The sequence below is a fragment of the Propithecus coquereli genome, unplaced genomic scaffold, assembly GCF_000956105.1.
Source record: "Propithecus coquereli isolate 6110/MARCELLA unplaced genomic scaffold, Pcoq_1.0 Scaffold156, whole genome shotgun sequence".
Classification (NCBI taxonomy): Eukaryota; Metazoa; Chordata; class Mammalia; order Primates; family Indriidae; genus Propithecus; species Propithecus coquereli.
The window spans coordinates 1,252,614-1,267,396 of NW_012140080.1; the positions used below are offsets into that span (position 1 = coordinate 1,252,614).

The following is a 14,783-nucleotide window of genomic DNA, read 5'->3' on the forward strand; positions in this document are numbered from 1 at the left end:
CTCCGTCAAAAATCAATTGACCATAAATTTATGAATTTATTTCTAGACTCTTGTTTAGTTATCTGTCTATATGCTACATTCACAGAGTTTTCTTACTATAACTTTTTAATGAGTTTTGAAATTGGGAAGTATTAATTCTCCAACTTTGTTCTTCTTTTTGAAGATTATTTTGTCTATTCTGGATGTCTTGTGTTTTTATATGAATTGTAGATGAACTTGTCAATTCCTGCAAAAAAAAAAAAAAAAAGGAAACACAGCTGAGATTTTAATAGGGATTACATTAAACCTGTAGATCAGTTTGGGGAATATTGCCATCTTAATAATATTAAGTCTTCCAATCCATGAACATGGGATGTCTTTCCATTTATTTAGGTCCTCTTTTATTTTTTCCATGATATTTTATAGTTTCAGGGTACACATTTTGTACTACTTTTGTTACATTAATTTCTCATTATTGTTTTTGATGCTACTATAAAAAGACTGGTTTTCTTAATTTCATTTTTGGATTGTTTGTTGCTAGTATATAGAAAGACAATTGATGTGTTTTGATCTTGTATGCTGAAGCCTTGGTGAACTTACTTATTAATTCTAATAAATTTTTTGTGTATAAGGATTTTCCGTATACAGGATGATAATGTCTGCAAATGAAGATAGTTTTACTTACTCCTTTCCAATCTGGATGCTTTTCATTTCTTTTTCTTGATGAACTGCCCTGGCTGGAACCTCCAATACAAAGTTGAATAGAAATGGCAAAAGTAGACAACCTTGTCTTATTCCTGACCTTAGTGGGAAGTTTAATGGTCTTTCACCATTAAGTGTGATGTTAGGTGCAGGTTTTTCATAGATTCCTTTTATCAAGAGTGAGGAATTTCCCTTCTATTTCTAGTTCAATGAATGTTTTTATCATGAAGCGTTTTGAACTTTGTCAGATACTTTTTTGTCTGTCTGTTGAGATGTCATTTGTTTTTTATTCTTTGTTCTGTTTATATAGTATACACAATTTTCATATATTGAGCCACTCTTTTATTCCTGGGATAAACTGAACTTGGTCCTTGTGTACAATCCTTTTTAAATGTTGCTGGATTCAGTTTGCTAGAATTTTATTAAAAATTTTTGGCCGGGCGCGGTGGCTCACGCCTGTAATCCTAGCTCTCTGGGAGGCCGAGGCGGGCAGATTGTTTGAGCTCAGGAGTTCGAAACCAGCCTGAGCAAGAGCGAGACCCTGTCTCTACTAAAATTAGAAAGAAATTAATTGGACAACTAAAAATATATAGAAAAAATTAGCCGGGCATGGTGGCGCATGTCTGTAGTCCCAGCTACTCAGGAGGCTGAGGCAGGAGGATCGCTTGAGCCCAGGAGTTTGAGGTTGCTGTGAGCTACGATGATGCCACGGCACTCTAGCCCAGGCAACAGAGTGAGACTCTGTCTCAAAAAAAAAAAAAAAAAAAAAAGACTTTTGTATTTGTATTTATAAGATATATTGGCTATAATTTCCTGTTCTGTCTTTATCTGGATTTAGTGTCAGGATAATTGGCCTCATAGAATGACTTGGAAAGTGTTCCCTTGTCTAATTTTTGGAAGAGTTAGTGAAGTGTTGATTTTAATTCCTCTTTAAATGTTTGATGGAATTCATCACTGAATGCTTGTTCTGGGCTTGTGGGAAGTTTTTTGATTAGTAAATCTATATTTTTACTTTTTGTAAGTCTATTCAGATTTTATATTTCTTCTTGAGTAATGTTTTTAAATTTGAAAAATATAAAGCAAGTGCAAGGTTGTAAGTGTGTATATAGGTAGTCCGATAAAGCCCAAATTGCGTATAAAAATCTATCCTGCTACTAATTCATGGGAAGTCTACTTTTGAAATTCACACTGTTGAACAATTCAGTTTTTAAAAATGTGATTTTTAAAAAGACCATTCTTAATGTCTATTTATTTGCATTTTTTTTATAATGTTACCCCATAATGGCTTGGAATTTAAGTTTTTGTTTTTTTTATGTTGCTTTTATTTCAGCAGCAATGCAGCAAGTCTTAGAAAACCTTACGGAGCTGCCTTCATCTACAGGAGCAGAAGAAATAGACCTAATTTTCCTCAAGGGAATTATGGAGAATCCTATTGTAAAATCACTTGCTAAGGTATATTGATTTATCCATAAGATTACTGAATTATTTTGAAAATTGTCTTTATAGAGATTTTTTCAGATATTACTGTTTTAGCAGTTGGTTGATAAACCTTTGGTTTAGTTAGCAAATAGTAACACTTATCACATAATGAAATCTTACTGTATGTAAAAATGAGGCCAGTGTTGCCTTTTCTTGTTAAATACAGGATGAAATGACTCCTAGTTTTGGCCTATCACTTTTAAGGTTTAAAGAAATCATATCTGCACAGTTCGTGTTACAGCAGAATTTATGAAAACGATCCTGGTCCTATCTCTGTTATCAATAACAGGAAGGTACCTGTTTTTCATTTATAATAATTACTTCCTTTATTTAGTGCGTTTTTGAAATCTTATTTTTTCTTGCATACCCCTGATATCTTAAGTCTGTTTCCATGGTTAACTCTGGAGTAATTGCCTTAACTCATTCATAAATATACTTACAACCATTTTTGGTACAGTTTTATTTCACTTCTGTATACTATTTCCCCATAAAAATTTTTAACATAGAAATTTTAACATCATTAAAGCTGAATGTATTACCTACTTCACAGCCCTGTTATCCCATCTTTAGAGTTCCCCAAGTGAGTCTTGCTTTCAAGAACCGGTACCACATACCTTCTCTGACCTTTCCTTCATGTAGTCATCCCGTCATTCCTTTTACTTTTTGCTCTCTGAGAATGTTGATTTTACCCTCTCTTGTTATCTTTTTTTAGCCACAGTCTGTTACTTGTTTTCTTCCAAGACTTCTGAAAAATACCTTTTACAAAGTTTTCCATTAGTAAGAGTGAATTAATGGTGCAGATACTTCATTTTATTCACAAACTTATTCGTATGGTCACATGGTGTAAAGGCTCCTAAGAAGAAGCAAATCCACTTGCAAATCATCCAACCAAAATTTTTATTTAATTATTTTTGATCGTAGTCTTTCCAAAGTTTATTAGACATTTTTATATTTTAATAATATACAAGGTATTACTTTCAGATTCAAACTTCTTGTCATAAACATTAATCACTGCTATGTTAAGGTAAAGTAATAGCTCTAGGGTCTGTTGAAGTAAGTAGTAGCTGTTTATGCCTATATTAAATGGCTTACCCTAGGTTTTTATGGTACTTTTAAAATAGCTTTTCATTCTTCCCTTAATGTCATATGGTTGATTGTCAGTTTTTATTGTCCATGTGTCTGTTATACCCCTGTCTCCATGTTTATTTAATTTATGGCTTTTGATCAGTAGATTTGTAAACCGTGTAATAATATTATGGAAGGCATAGTTTATAAAGGTCTTTAAAATATATATTGTACTATTTTGTCTTTGCCACAGCTTTATGAATGAAAACTAAAACTCAAAGTAGGTTCCGTGTTCTACCTAAGATCACTTTGCTAGTAAATGATAGAGATGAGGTTTAGGCCAGGTGTTCTGTCTTCAAATTCTGTGCTCTATCTACTACAGCACAGCGTATCAGCGTGTCTGTATATGTATGTGTATTTATTCTTAAGAAATTCTGTGAATAAAAATGTATTGGTTTTGTGCCACTGATGGCCTATCAGGATTATCTTGTTCATTATTCTTAACAGATGAAATGGTTAGATGGCTTTTGAGTGGGTAAGGTGCTATAGTACTCTTGGTGATAAAAATAAAGACCAGACTTACCCAGTAATATCCAATATTCAAGCATATTTTCAATAAATAAAAGCAGTGGCAGTTCAATACTACAGCAATGTAGGTAGAGAAATTCCAGGAATAAGGGAGGACTTCTGCTTCTAAGACAGAGATAGTAAGTCAGAGCTCGTCAACACACTCAGTATAGTAAGTAGGGGAAAAAGAAGAGGCATGCATTGCTAGACATGCAGAAAGACAGAAACATGTAACCAATAATTAGAAAACAAGAGAGGCATTCCCATAGATGGTCCTTCTGTTAGAGTTTGTAAATAAGAATTTAAAAATAATTTATTAATATATTTTTTAATAGAAGAAAAGAGAAAAAAACAACAGGTATTATTCTATTTTACTAGAAAATCAAAATAAAATATAATGAGGTGGACATTTTAGAATCAAAAATACAATATCTGAAATTAGCTCATTTGATGGGTGATATGGTTTAGATGTTTGGCCCTTCCAAATCTCCTGTTGAAATTTGATCCCAATTATTGAATGTGGGGCCTGGTGGGAGGTGTTCGGGTTATAGAGGCAGATCCCATATGAATGGCTTGGTGCCCTTCCTGAGGTAATGAATGAGTTCTCACTTTATTAGTTCACAGTTGAGAGCTGGTTGTCTAAGAGCCTGGTACCTCCTCCTCCCCCTCTTTGCTCCTTCTTGCCCCATGTGACACCTCTGCTCCCCCTTCACCTTCTGCCTTGATTGGAAGCTTCGCGAAGCCCTCACCGGAAGCAGACCCCGGTGCAATTCTCCTTGTACACTCTGCAGAACCATGAGCAAAATAAACCTCATTTCTTTATAAATTACCCAGCCTTAGGTATTTTCTTTATAACAGTGCTAAATGGACTAATACAATGGGTTTAATAGAAGACTAGACACAGCAGAAGAGGGAATTAGTGAATTTGAAGACAGGTCAATAGAATATATTCAAACTGAAACTCAGAGAAGAGAGAATGAAAAAAAGAACAGAGACTATGTGAGATATACTCAAAAGATTTAATATATATGTAATTAGTATCTGAGAAAGGGGAGGGGGAAGAGGAAATATAGGCATACTTCATTTTATTGTACTTCACTTTATTGTGCTTTGCAGATGCTGCATTTTTTATAAGTCAAAAATTTGTGGCAAGTTGCACTGAGCAAGTATATCAGAGTCATGTTTCCAACAGCATGTGCTCATTTTGTGTCACATTTATGTAATTCTTACAATATTTCAAACTTTTTAGTGTATGTGTTATGTTGATCTATGATCAGTGATCTTTTGTGTTACTATTATAATTATTCTGGGGTGCCACAAACTATCCCCTATAAAACATTGAACTTAATTGATAAATGTTGTATGTATATTCTGGCTGCTCCCTCCACCAGCCATCTCGCTTCTCTCTCTCTCTTCTCAGAATTCCCTATTCCCCAAGACACAATATTGAAATTAGGCCAATTAATAACCCTACATTGGCCTCTAAGTGTTCAAGTGAACGGAAGAGTCACATGTCTCTCACTTTTAATCAAAAGCTAGAAATGATTAAGCTTAGTGAGGAAGGCATGTCAGAGCCAACATAGGCCAAAAGCTAGTCCTCTTGTGCCAAACAGTTACCAAGTTGTGAAGGCAAAGGAAAAGTTCTTGAAGGAAATTAAAAGTGCTACTCCAGTGAACACACAAATGATAAGAGGGCAAAGGAGCCTTATTGCTGATATGCACAAAGGTTTGGTGGTCTGGATAGAAGATCAGAGCAATCACAACATTCCCTTAAGCCAAAGCCCAATCCAGAGTAAGGCCCTAACTCTGCAATTCTGTGAAGGCTGAGAGAGGTGAGGAAGCTGCAAAAGAAAAGTTTGAAGCTAGCAGAGATTAGTGCTCTGCTAATGGTTTATGGAAAGAAGCCATCGCCATAACATCAAAGTGGAGGGTGAAGCAGCAAGTGCTAATGGAGAAGCTGCAGCAAGTAATCCAGAAGGTCTAGCAAAGATCATTGATGAAAGTGGACATGGTAAACAACATATTTTCCGTGTAGATGTAACAGCCTTATACTGGAAGAAGATGCCATCTAGCACTTTCATAGCTACAGAGGAGAAGTCGATGCCTGGCTTCAGAGCTTCAAAGGACAGGCTGACTCTTTTGTTAGGGGCTAACGTAGCTGGCGACTTTAAGTTGAAGCCATTGTTTATTTACCATTCCGAAAATCCTAAGGCCCTTTAGAATTATGCTAAATCTACTCTGCCTGTGTTCTTTGAATGGAAGAACAAAGCCTGTATGGCAGCACATCTGTTTATATCATGGTTTACTGATATTACTGATATTTACTTATATTAAGCCCACTGTTGAGACCTACTACTCAGAAAAAAAGATTCCTTTCAAAATTTTACCGCTCATTGACAATGAACCGGGTCACCCAACAGCTCTGATGGAGATACAGAAGGAAATTAGTGTTGTTTTCGTGCCTGCTAACAAAATACCCATTCTGCAGGCCATGGTTCAAGGAGTAATTTTGACTTTCAAGTCTTATTATTTAAGAAATACATTTCATAAGGCGATAGCTACTATAGACAGTGATTCCTCTGATGGATCTGAGCAAAGTAAATTGAAAACCTTCTGGAAGGATTCAGCATTCTAAATGCCATTAAGAACATCTGTGATTCATGAGAAGAGTTCAAAATATCAACATTCACAGGAATTTGGAAGAAGTTAATTCCAACCATCATGGATGGCTTTGAGGGGTTCAATGCGTAAGTGGAAGAAGTCACTGCAGATGTGATGGAAGTAGCAAGAGAAGTGGAGCTTGAAAATGTGACTGAATTGCTGCAATCTCATAATAAAACTTTAATGGATGAGGAGTTGCTTCTTATGGATGAGCAAAGAAAGTGATTCCTTGAGATGAAATCTGGTGAAGATTCTGTGAACATTGTTAAAATGACAACTAAAGGATTTAACATATTACATAAACTTGATAAAGCAGTGGCAGGATTTGAGAGGATTGACTCCAGTTTTGAAAGAAGTTCTGTGGGTAAAATGCTGTCTGTCAAACACCATCGCATTCTACAGAGAAGTCTTTCATAAAAGGAAGAGTCAAACAATGCAGTGAACTTTATTGTTGTCTCATTTTAAAAAATTGCCACAGCCACCCCAACATTTAGCATTCCACCACCCTGATCAGTCAGCAGTCATCAACATTGACCTAAGACCCTCCACTGTCAAAAAGATTACAAGCTGCTGAAGGCTTAGACGATCATTACCACTTTTTAACTTTAAAACATTTTTTAATTAAGATATGTACATTGTTTTTTAGACATAATGCTGTTGCACACTTAATAGTCTACAGTATAAACATAACCTTTGTATGCACAGGGAAGCCAAAAAATTTGTGTGACTCCCTTTATTGTTATATGGCTTTACCGTGGTAATCTGGAACCAATCCTACAATATCTCTGAGCTATGCCTATACTGATAGAGGGATGTTGAAACCTCCAAGTATATTAGTGGATTAATCTCTTTCTTTTTGCAATTCTGTCATATTTTGCCTGACATTTTAATGCTCTGTTGTTAGACACATATATTACATACATCGGATTGTTATATCTTCTTGGAGAATTATCCCTTTTATCATTATGTAATGCCCCTCTTTATTCCCAATAATTTTCCTTGATCTGAAGTATGTTCTGTGTGAAATTAATAATAGGTACTCCAGCTTTCTTCTGATTAATGTTAGATGGTGTATCTTTCTCTATACCTTTACTTTTAATCTACCTGTGTCTTTATATTTAAAGCAAGTGTCTTGTAGACAACATATACTTAGATCTTATTTTTTTTTTTATCTAGTCTCTTTTATTTGGTGGGCATTGATTTTTAAAGTGATTATTGATAGAATTTGATTAATATCTTCCATATTATTATTGTTTTCTATTTGCTGCCCTTGTTCTTTCTTTCCTTCTTTCATTCCTTTTTTCCTGCCTGTTTGCCTCCCTGCCTGCCTTCTCTGTTTTTGGTCTCCCACTCATTTTCTGCCTTCTCTGCTTTAACTGAGCATTTTATATGATTTCATTTCTTTTCCTCTCAGCATATTATATTTCTTTTTAAAAACTTTTTGGTGGTTTCCCTTGATTTTGCAGTGTACATTTGCAATCTAAACTACATTCAGATAACACTAAACTACTTCATGTGTAGTGTGACTACCTTATGTCGGAATATTTCTTATTTCTCCCTCCTATGCCTTATAACATTGCTGCCATTCATCGCATTTGTCCATAAGCTCTACCCACCAAATTCGTTGTTGCTATTATGATTGTCAACAAACTATTATCTAATAAGCCAATTAAGAGTAAGAAAAATAAAAGATTTTATTTTACCTTTATTTTTTCTCTAGTGCTCTTCCCCCTCTTTTTTTTTTTTTTTTTTTTGAGACAGTCTCGCTCCATTGCTCAGGCTAGAGTACAGTGCTGTCGTCACAGCTGACTGCAACCTCAAACTCGTGGGTTCAAGTGATCCTCCTGCCTCAGCCTTCTGAGTAACTGGGACTATAGGTGCACACCACCACATCTGGCTAATTTTTCTATTTTTTTTAGAAATAGGGTTTTGCTTTTGCTCAGGTTGGTCTCGAACTCCTGACTTCAAGCAATTCTCCCGCCTTGGCCTCTCAGAGGGCTAGGGTTATAGGCATGAGCCACCACGCCTGGCCTAGTGCTCTTCATTATATAGATCTGAGTTTCGAACTTACATAATTTTCCTTCTTTCTCAAGAACTTTTTAACATTTCTTGCAAGGCAGTTGTACTAGTATCGAATTCCTTCAATTTTTGTTTGTTTGGAAAGGCATTTCTTCTTCATTTTTGAATGATAATTTCACTGGGTAGATAATTCTAGATTGGCAGGGTTTTGTCTTTCAACACTTTAAATATTTTACTCTCTTGTCTGCATGGTTTCTGAAGAGCAGTCCAATATAATTCTTAAGATTGCTCCTACATAAGATGTTTTTCTCCCCTTTGGATGCTTTCAAGAGTTTCTCTTTGTTTTTCATTTTCTGCAGTTGAAATATAGTATGCCTAGCTCTTTTTGGTGTTTATCTTACTCAGTGCTCTTTTAGCTTCCTAAGTCTGTGGTTTGGTGTCTTTCACTAATTTTGGAAAATTCTCAGTCATTATTGCTACAAATATTTTTTCTGTTTCTTTCGCTCTTCTGGTATTCCTATTATACATGGTAAACCATTTGTAATTGTCCCATAATTCTGGGATATTCCATTCTGTCATTTTCATTCTTTTTTTTTTTCTTTGTAGTTTACTTTTAGTAGTTTCTATTGACATGTCTTCAAGCTCACTGATTTTTTTTTTCTTCAGCTGTTTCTAATATGAGCCTGTTGAAGGCATTTTTTTTTTATTTGTTAGTGTTTATTTCTAGCATTTCCTTTTGATTCTTAGAGTATCCATTTCTTTGCTTATATTACCTATCTGTTCTTGCACATTATCCATTTTTTTCATTGGGCCCTTAGCATATTAGTCATAGTGTTTTTAAATTACCAGCCTGATAGAATTATCATGTAACATCTCTGCCATATCTGAGTCTGGTTCTAATGCTTGCTCTGACTCTTCAAACTGTGTTTTTGTAATTTTTATTGAAAGATGGACATAGTGTACTGGGTAAAAGGAACTGAGGTAAATAAGCTTTTAGTGTGAGGTTTATGTTTATCTGGGTAGGAGTTAGGCTGTGTTTACTGTTGCTGTAGGTGTCTGTCATAGGCTAAAAACTTTCGTTTTTATCTCTTCTGTTGTCTTAAGAGACTTCTTGTTAAATAAGGTCTAAGATGTGCAGTTCTTTCAGTTGTATTCCCTGTTTTTATACCAGAACTCTGCTGAAGTGATTGTGAGGTATGAGGAAAGGGGAAGTGTTCTGTATTCCTATGATTAGGTCTTAATCTTTTAGTGAGCCTGTTCCCCAGGCTTTGACCATTGTAAATGCTTCTCAGTTTGTTTCCACCCCTCCTGGCTTAGGTGAAACAGTAAGGCTAGATGGGGCTGGAGTTGTTTTAATAATTCTTGCTTTGTAGTAAGTTTTGAAATCAGAAAGTGTGAGTACTCCTGCTTTGTTATTTTTCAGGAATGTTTTGGCTGTTCCAGGTTCCTTGTATTTTCATAAGAATTTTAGAATCAGTTTGTCAGTTTCTACAGAAAAGTCAGCTGGAATTCAGAGAGGCATTGCATTGAATCTGTTAATCATTCTGGGAAGTATTGCCATCTTAACAATGTTAGCTCTTCTAATCCATGAACATGGGATGATTCTTCATTTATTTAAATCTTGAATTTCTTTCAACAATGTTTTGTAGTTTTCAGAGTATAAGTTTTGCACTTTTGTTAAATTTACTCCTAAGTATTTTATTCTTTTTGATGCTATTATGAATGGAATTGTTTTCTTAATTTCATTTTCAGATTTTTCATTCTAATGTATAGAAATGCAATTGATTTTTGTACATTGAGTTTATATCTTGCAACCTTGCTGAACTTGTTTATTGGTTCTAGTAGTCTTTAGTGGACTCCTCAGCATTTTCTAAATACAAGGTTATGTCATCTAAATAAAGATAGTTTTACTTCTTTCTTTCCAATCTGGATTTAATGGCTTTTTTTTTTCTTGCCTTATTTACCTGACCTATAATCTTCAGTACAGATGTTGAGTAGAAGTGGTAAGAGTACACATCTTTGTCTTGTTTCTGATCTCAGAGAGAAGCATCTAATCTTTCACTAGTAAACATATTGGAGGTTGTGGGTTTAATACTGCCTGTTCTAAACCTTGATTTTTGCAGAAGATTCCATATCAGTACCTATAGAGCAACTTCATTCTTTGTAAAGATGCCATAATATTCCATTATTGGATGTATAATATTCCATTATACAGATATACTACAGTTTTTCTTTTTAGTACACCTCGTGATAGATATTTAGATGGCCTTTTTTCTTATAAGTCATGCTATACTATGTAATTTTGCTATGTTATTTTGTACATGTATGTTATATGTTTAGGCTAAATCTTAGAAGAATCACTATAATTTTGGTAGATATGGTCAGATTGGTCACCAGTATGTTTCCACTGGGGAAAAAAAGTGAGAGTGCCTGTCTTCTCCCACATTGTCACCAATATGGTATGTTATCCGGATTTTTATTCTTGCCAATTTGATAAGAAGAAAAAGGGTGTTTCATTATAGTTTTAGTTTGCACTTCTCTCATGAGTGAGGTTGTATATCTTTTTATATGTGTAAGATATATTCAGTACACAGTAGGGTGACTCACAAATAACAATGTAGTATATATTTCAAGGTAGCTAGAAGAGAAGATTTTGAATGTTGTCAACACAAAGTAATGATAAATGTTTAAAGTGATGAACATGGTAATTACCCCGATTTGATCATTAAGCTCTGTACACGTGCATTGAAACATCACATCGTACCTCATAAATCTGTACAGTTATTTGTGAATTATAAAAATTAAATTTAAAAGATATTTGAATACAAACTCAAAATTTGTATCACTAGATTCAAAAGAAAAAAAATCATTCTGTCAAATTGATATAAAGTTTCTAAACACTATAAAGTCTTTCAATTTCTGGATTTACCTCATTAACTGGTAACAGAGTGGCTGCTCACTACCACCATTCCTGGATGATTGACACTAATTTGTCATTTGTGTTTTGACTTTGCTGATTTTTTGATGAGAGATTTTAAATGTTCACTAGTGAATTTTATTGGACCTTTTTTTTGGTATAATTTATAGCTTGCAAATTTTGTATTATAGTTAGAAAGGTCATTCCCACTCAAAGATTATAAAAAGATTCTTTTATATTTTCTCTGAATACTATTAACACCAAGCTTTTAAAATGTTCTTTTTTCTTTCCAAAAAGTATAACATATTTCCTTTTTTAGTTTTTTGACATCTGTGTCATTCTCCTAATTCTACGAATATCTCTGAGTGGCTCAGCATTGTTATTTAGAAGCTCTCTGAGTACCTTGATATATAACTTATCTAATGTAGGAATTTGAACTTCTTTTGGTTAACTAGATGATTTCTGACAAGTTCTTTACTCATTAGAAAATTCCATTCTAATTTACTTATACTTATTTCATCCATTTTTTTTCCCAGAGCAAAGTTGATCCTTTTTAATATAGTGTATGCAGAAGCAAAACAGAAATTGAATTCTCCATTCTCTGTCTCATTTCTACTTTCTGCTCAAATTCTTATTTATTTTCGAGTATTTGTGAATTTATCTTGATCTTTTGTGTTTTAGGTTTCTAGAATAAGTGGATGACTCTTGACCACAGTCAAACTTATTTCCCATTTACTTAGCTTTTTCAAGAAATACTTTGTAAGTAACTACTATATATACTTAGCCCTGTTCTAAGAACAAAATTTGTGATATAGTCCTAGCTTTTTAGAGGGAAAGGTCAAATTACTGCACAAAATAATAATACTATAATTATTAGAAAATAATATTTGTCACTGTAGGTATAGCCCACAGCTTTTTTAAAAAAAGCTTTTTATTTGCAAGCATGGTTGGACTGTGCTTGGGTGAAATACACAGAAGTTCTGAAAGATATTTTTCTTCTCTGTAGTTTATTTTTCTAGGGTGCAGCAGTAAATAGGATTCTTAGAACTGGATATATAAGAGGGCTAGGCTGTATTTGTGTCAGCTCCAAGTGTTGTATAATGCCAACTAGGGAATGTTCTTCCAACCACTTGTGGCAGGTGAAATATGTTTTTATTGAGTTACACTAGCTTTCTAATACTGCCTTTTCTTAAAGGAAATGACCCATTTATTCAAAGAGCATATGGCTCATTTGACCCTCTGGTCATTTCTTTAATGTTTCCTTTATCTTTTTTAATTTGATCAGTTAAATTCAATTTGGTACTTGCCTCTTGAAAGCTACTAGATAAATTAGATAAATTCTGACTTTAAAGTGAATTAGAGGTTTCATGTTCTTTGACTATATCTTAGAGCTTAAAACACATATTAACAAATAGAGACCCGCATTTGCTTTGTTGGAAAAAGTAAAATTGATCTTGATTGAACCCAAATATATTTCAGAAATTGGCTTTGCATGTTAATATAATTATAACTGCAATTTCAGTGAAAAGCTTTTTTTCCCCCCTGAGAATTTCTGTATTTTATGGTGAGATTCTTTTCTTCCGTAGAATCAGTCTATGAGGTAGATATGAAAAACTATCAGGTATATATGGGTTTTTTAATAAAATGATTCTGCCCTCCCACTTGACTTCCTCTTTCTCTCTTGCCATTAGTATTTCCTCATTCCCATTTTTCCTTGCCCAATTTGGGAGCATTAGGTAACTACACATAGTAAAGAAGGGAAATAGAGTTTTCAAGTCAGTGATGATTTCTGTTCCTTTACTTGTCCTGAAGTCCTGAATTAAACCAAAGTCTGCCAATGTCCGGAGTATTGTTACTGTTTGCTGATTACATAGGATAATACGGAAAATATATTGACATAGTACCTGAAAGTAGTAAGCCAGTCATTATCTGTTTGCTGGAGGAACAGATGATCTTTATACCTCTTACTTAGAGCAAAGGAGCAAAAGTCAGAGGGATGAAGTGATATTCTGAACCACAGGAGTATAAAATAACCATGGAGATAGGTTTGGCGGAACAGAATTAATGCATCGAGACTGGAAGAGTCATGCTAACAAGCAACAACTAAACTAGCAGTCAGTGAGATCATATGTCATATATTTAAGTGACTGAGAATAATGTACCATATACCGGATTGAATATTTAACTGCAAGATGATGATAGAGTGGTTCTCTGTATGGTGATCAAGTCAAATAAGTTTTAGTAGATAAGAGATCAAGGCTTGGTATTAGACTGCTTGACTCTGCCATTTACCAGTAGTGTGGACTCAAGCAAATCATTTCACCTGTTTTTGTATCAGTATGTTCGTCTGTAGAGTGAGGATGATAATATACCTACCTTTGCTGAAACACACACACACACACACACACACACTACTTAGAATATAATACCCAACACACAAAAGCCCTCAATAAATATTAGGTTCTTTACTTTCTGTATGAGCTTTCTTCTTATGCGGCCATTAGAGTATTGGAGTATCTCAAGGTTAAAGATGCTAAATTAGGTGTTTTTTTTTTTTACCAGCAAATATTTGTATTTAAACAATTGGCAATTCTAGTTTATTTTTTAAGAGTTAACTAATTATGTAGATTATTTTAGTTTTTTCAAATGGTGATAATCATTTCATGGTAAATGTTGAGTGTCCTCTTCCTCCCATCCTTATCTGGCTCTTATTATACTTCAGAAAATTACAAATTTACCTGATCTCATTCTTTGTGGCGTTTTCTAGTCCTTCTAATTTTTTCTTATCTAAATCTAATAAAATTTCTTCTTCTGTTTAAATTACATTTGGTCTTTTGATATTTTTCTTTTTGTTTAATAATAACTTTTTCTCCTTTAACAGTCTATTTCATGTGACTTTTAAAATTTCTTCTTTTGAGGTCTTTCTTAAAAATGTTGCTTGATGTATAATAGCCCTCTCTTAAGAACTTATTTCACGCTGTGCATCCCTTAGAAAAAATACGTTTAAACAAAAAGGAATGTCTTTTTAAAATTAGAATGTTTTATTTGGATTCTGAAAGATGCAGTCTGTATGGTAGAAATAGTATGACAGTATAGGTATTTGATAAAGTTCAGTTGATACTGTTACCACTTGAAATTTAAATTTTTCTTCAGCACAGAATTGAATATTAAAATATAAATGTAAGATTTGTCATCTTATGTGGGTTTTTTTTAATAACCAACAAACTTATGTGGTTTTATTGATCAGTTAAATCTTGATAATTATGCTTTTCCTGGCTTCAAAATCAGATAGCAGCCATTTATCAGGAAAGCAAAGAGCACTTAAAAGATGGAGCCAGCTTAGTGTTTGTTCTCAATTTAAATTAAAAACTCTACTGCTATTATTAAAGGATAA

At 33.9% G+C, this 14,783-nt stretch overlaps 1 protein-coding gene across 1 annotated transcript in view; it reads left to right on the forward strand.

Moving 5' to 3' along the window:
- The window catches only part of MPP6 (membrane protein, palmitoylated 6 (MAGUK p55 subfamily member 6)), a 107,723-nt gene that overhangs the window by 49,540 nt on the left and 43,400 nt on the right, over positions 1 to 14,783 (forward strand). The window contains exon 2 of the mRNA XM_012640684.1: positions 2,015 to 2,133. Within this exon, the coding sequence (XP_012496138.1) occupies positions 2,017 to 2,133 (117 nt within the window). The 5' untranslated portion in view covers positions 2,015 to 2,016. The remainder of the gene's footprint in view (positions 1 to 2,014; positions 2,134 to 14,783) is intronic.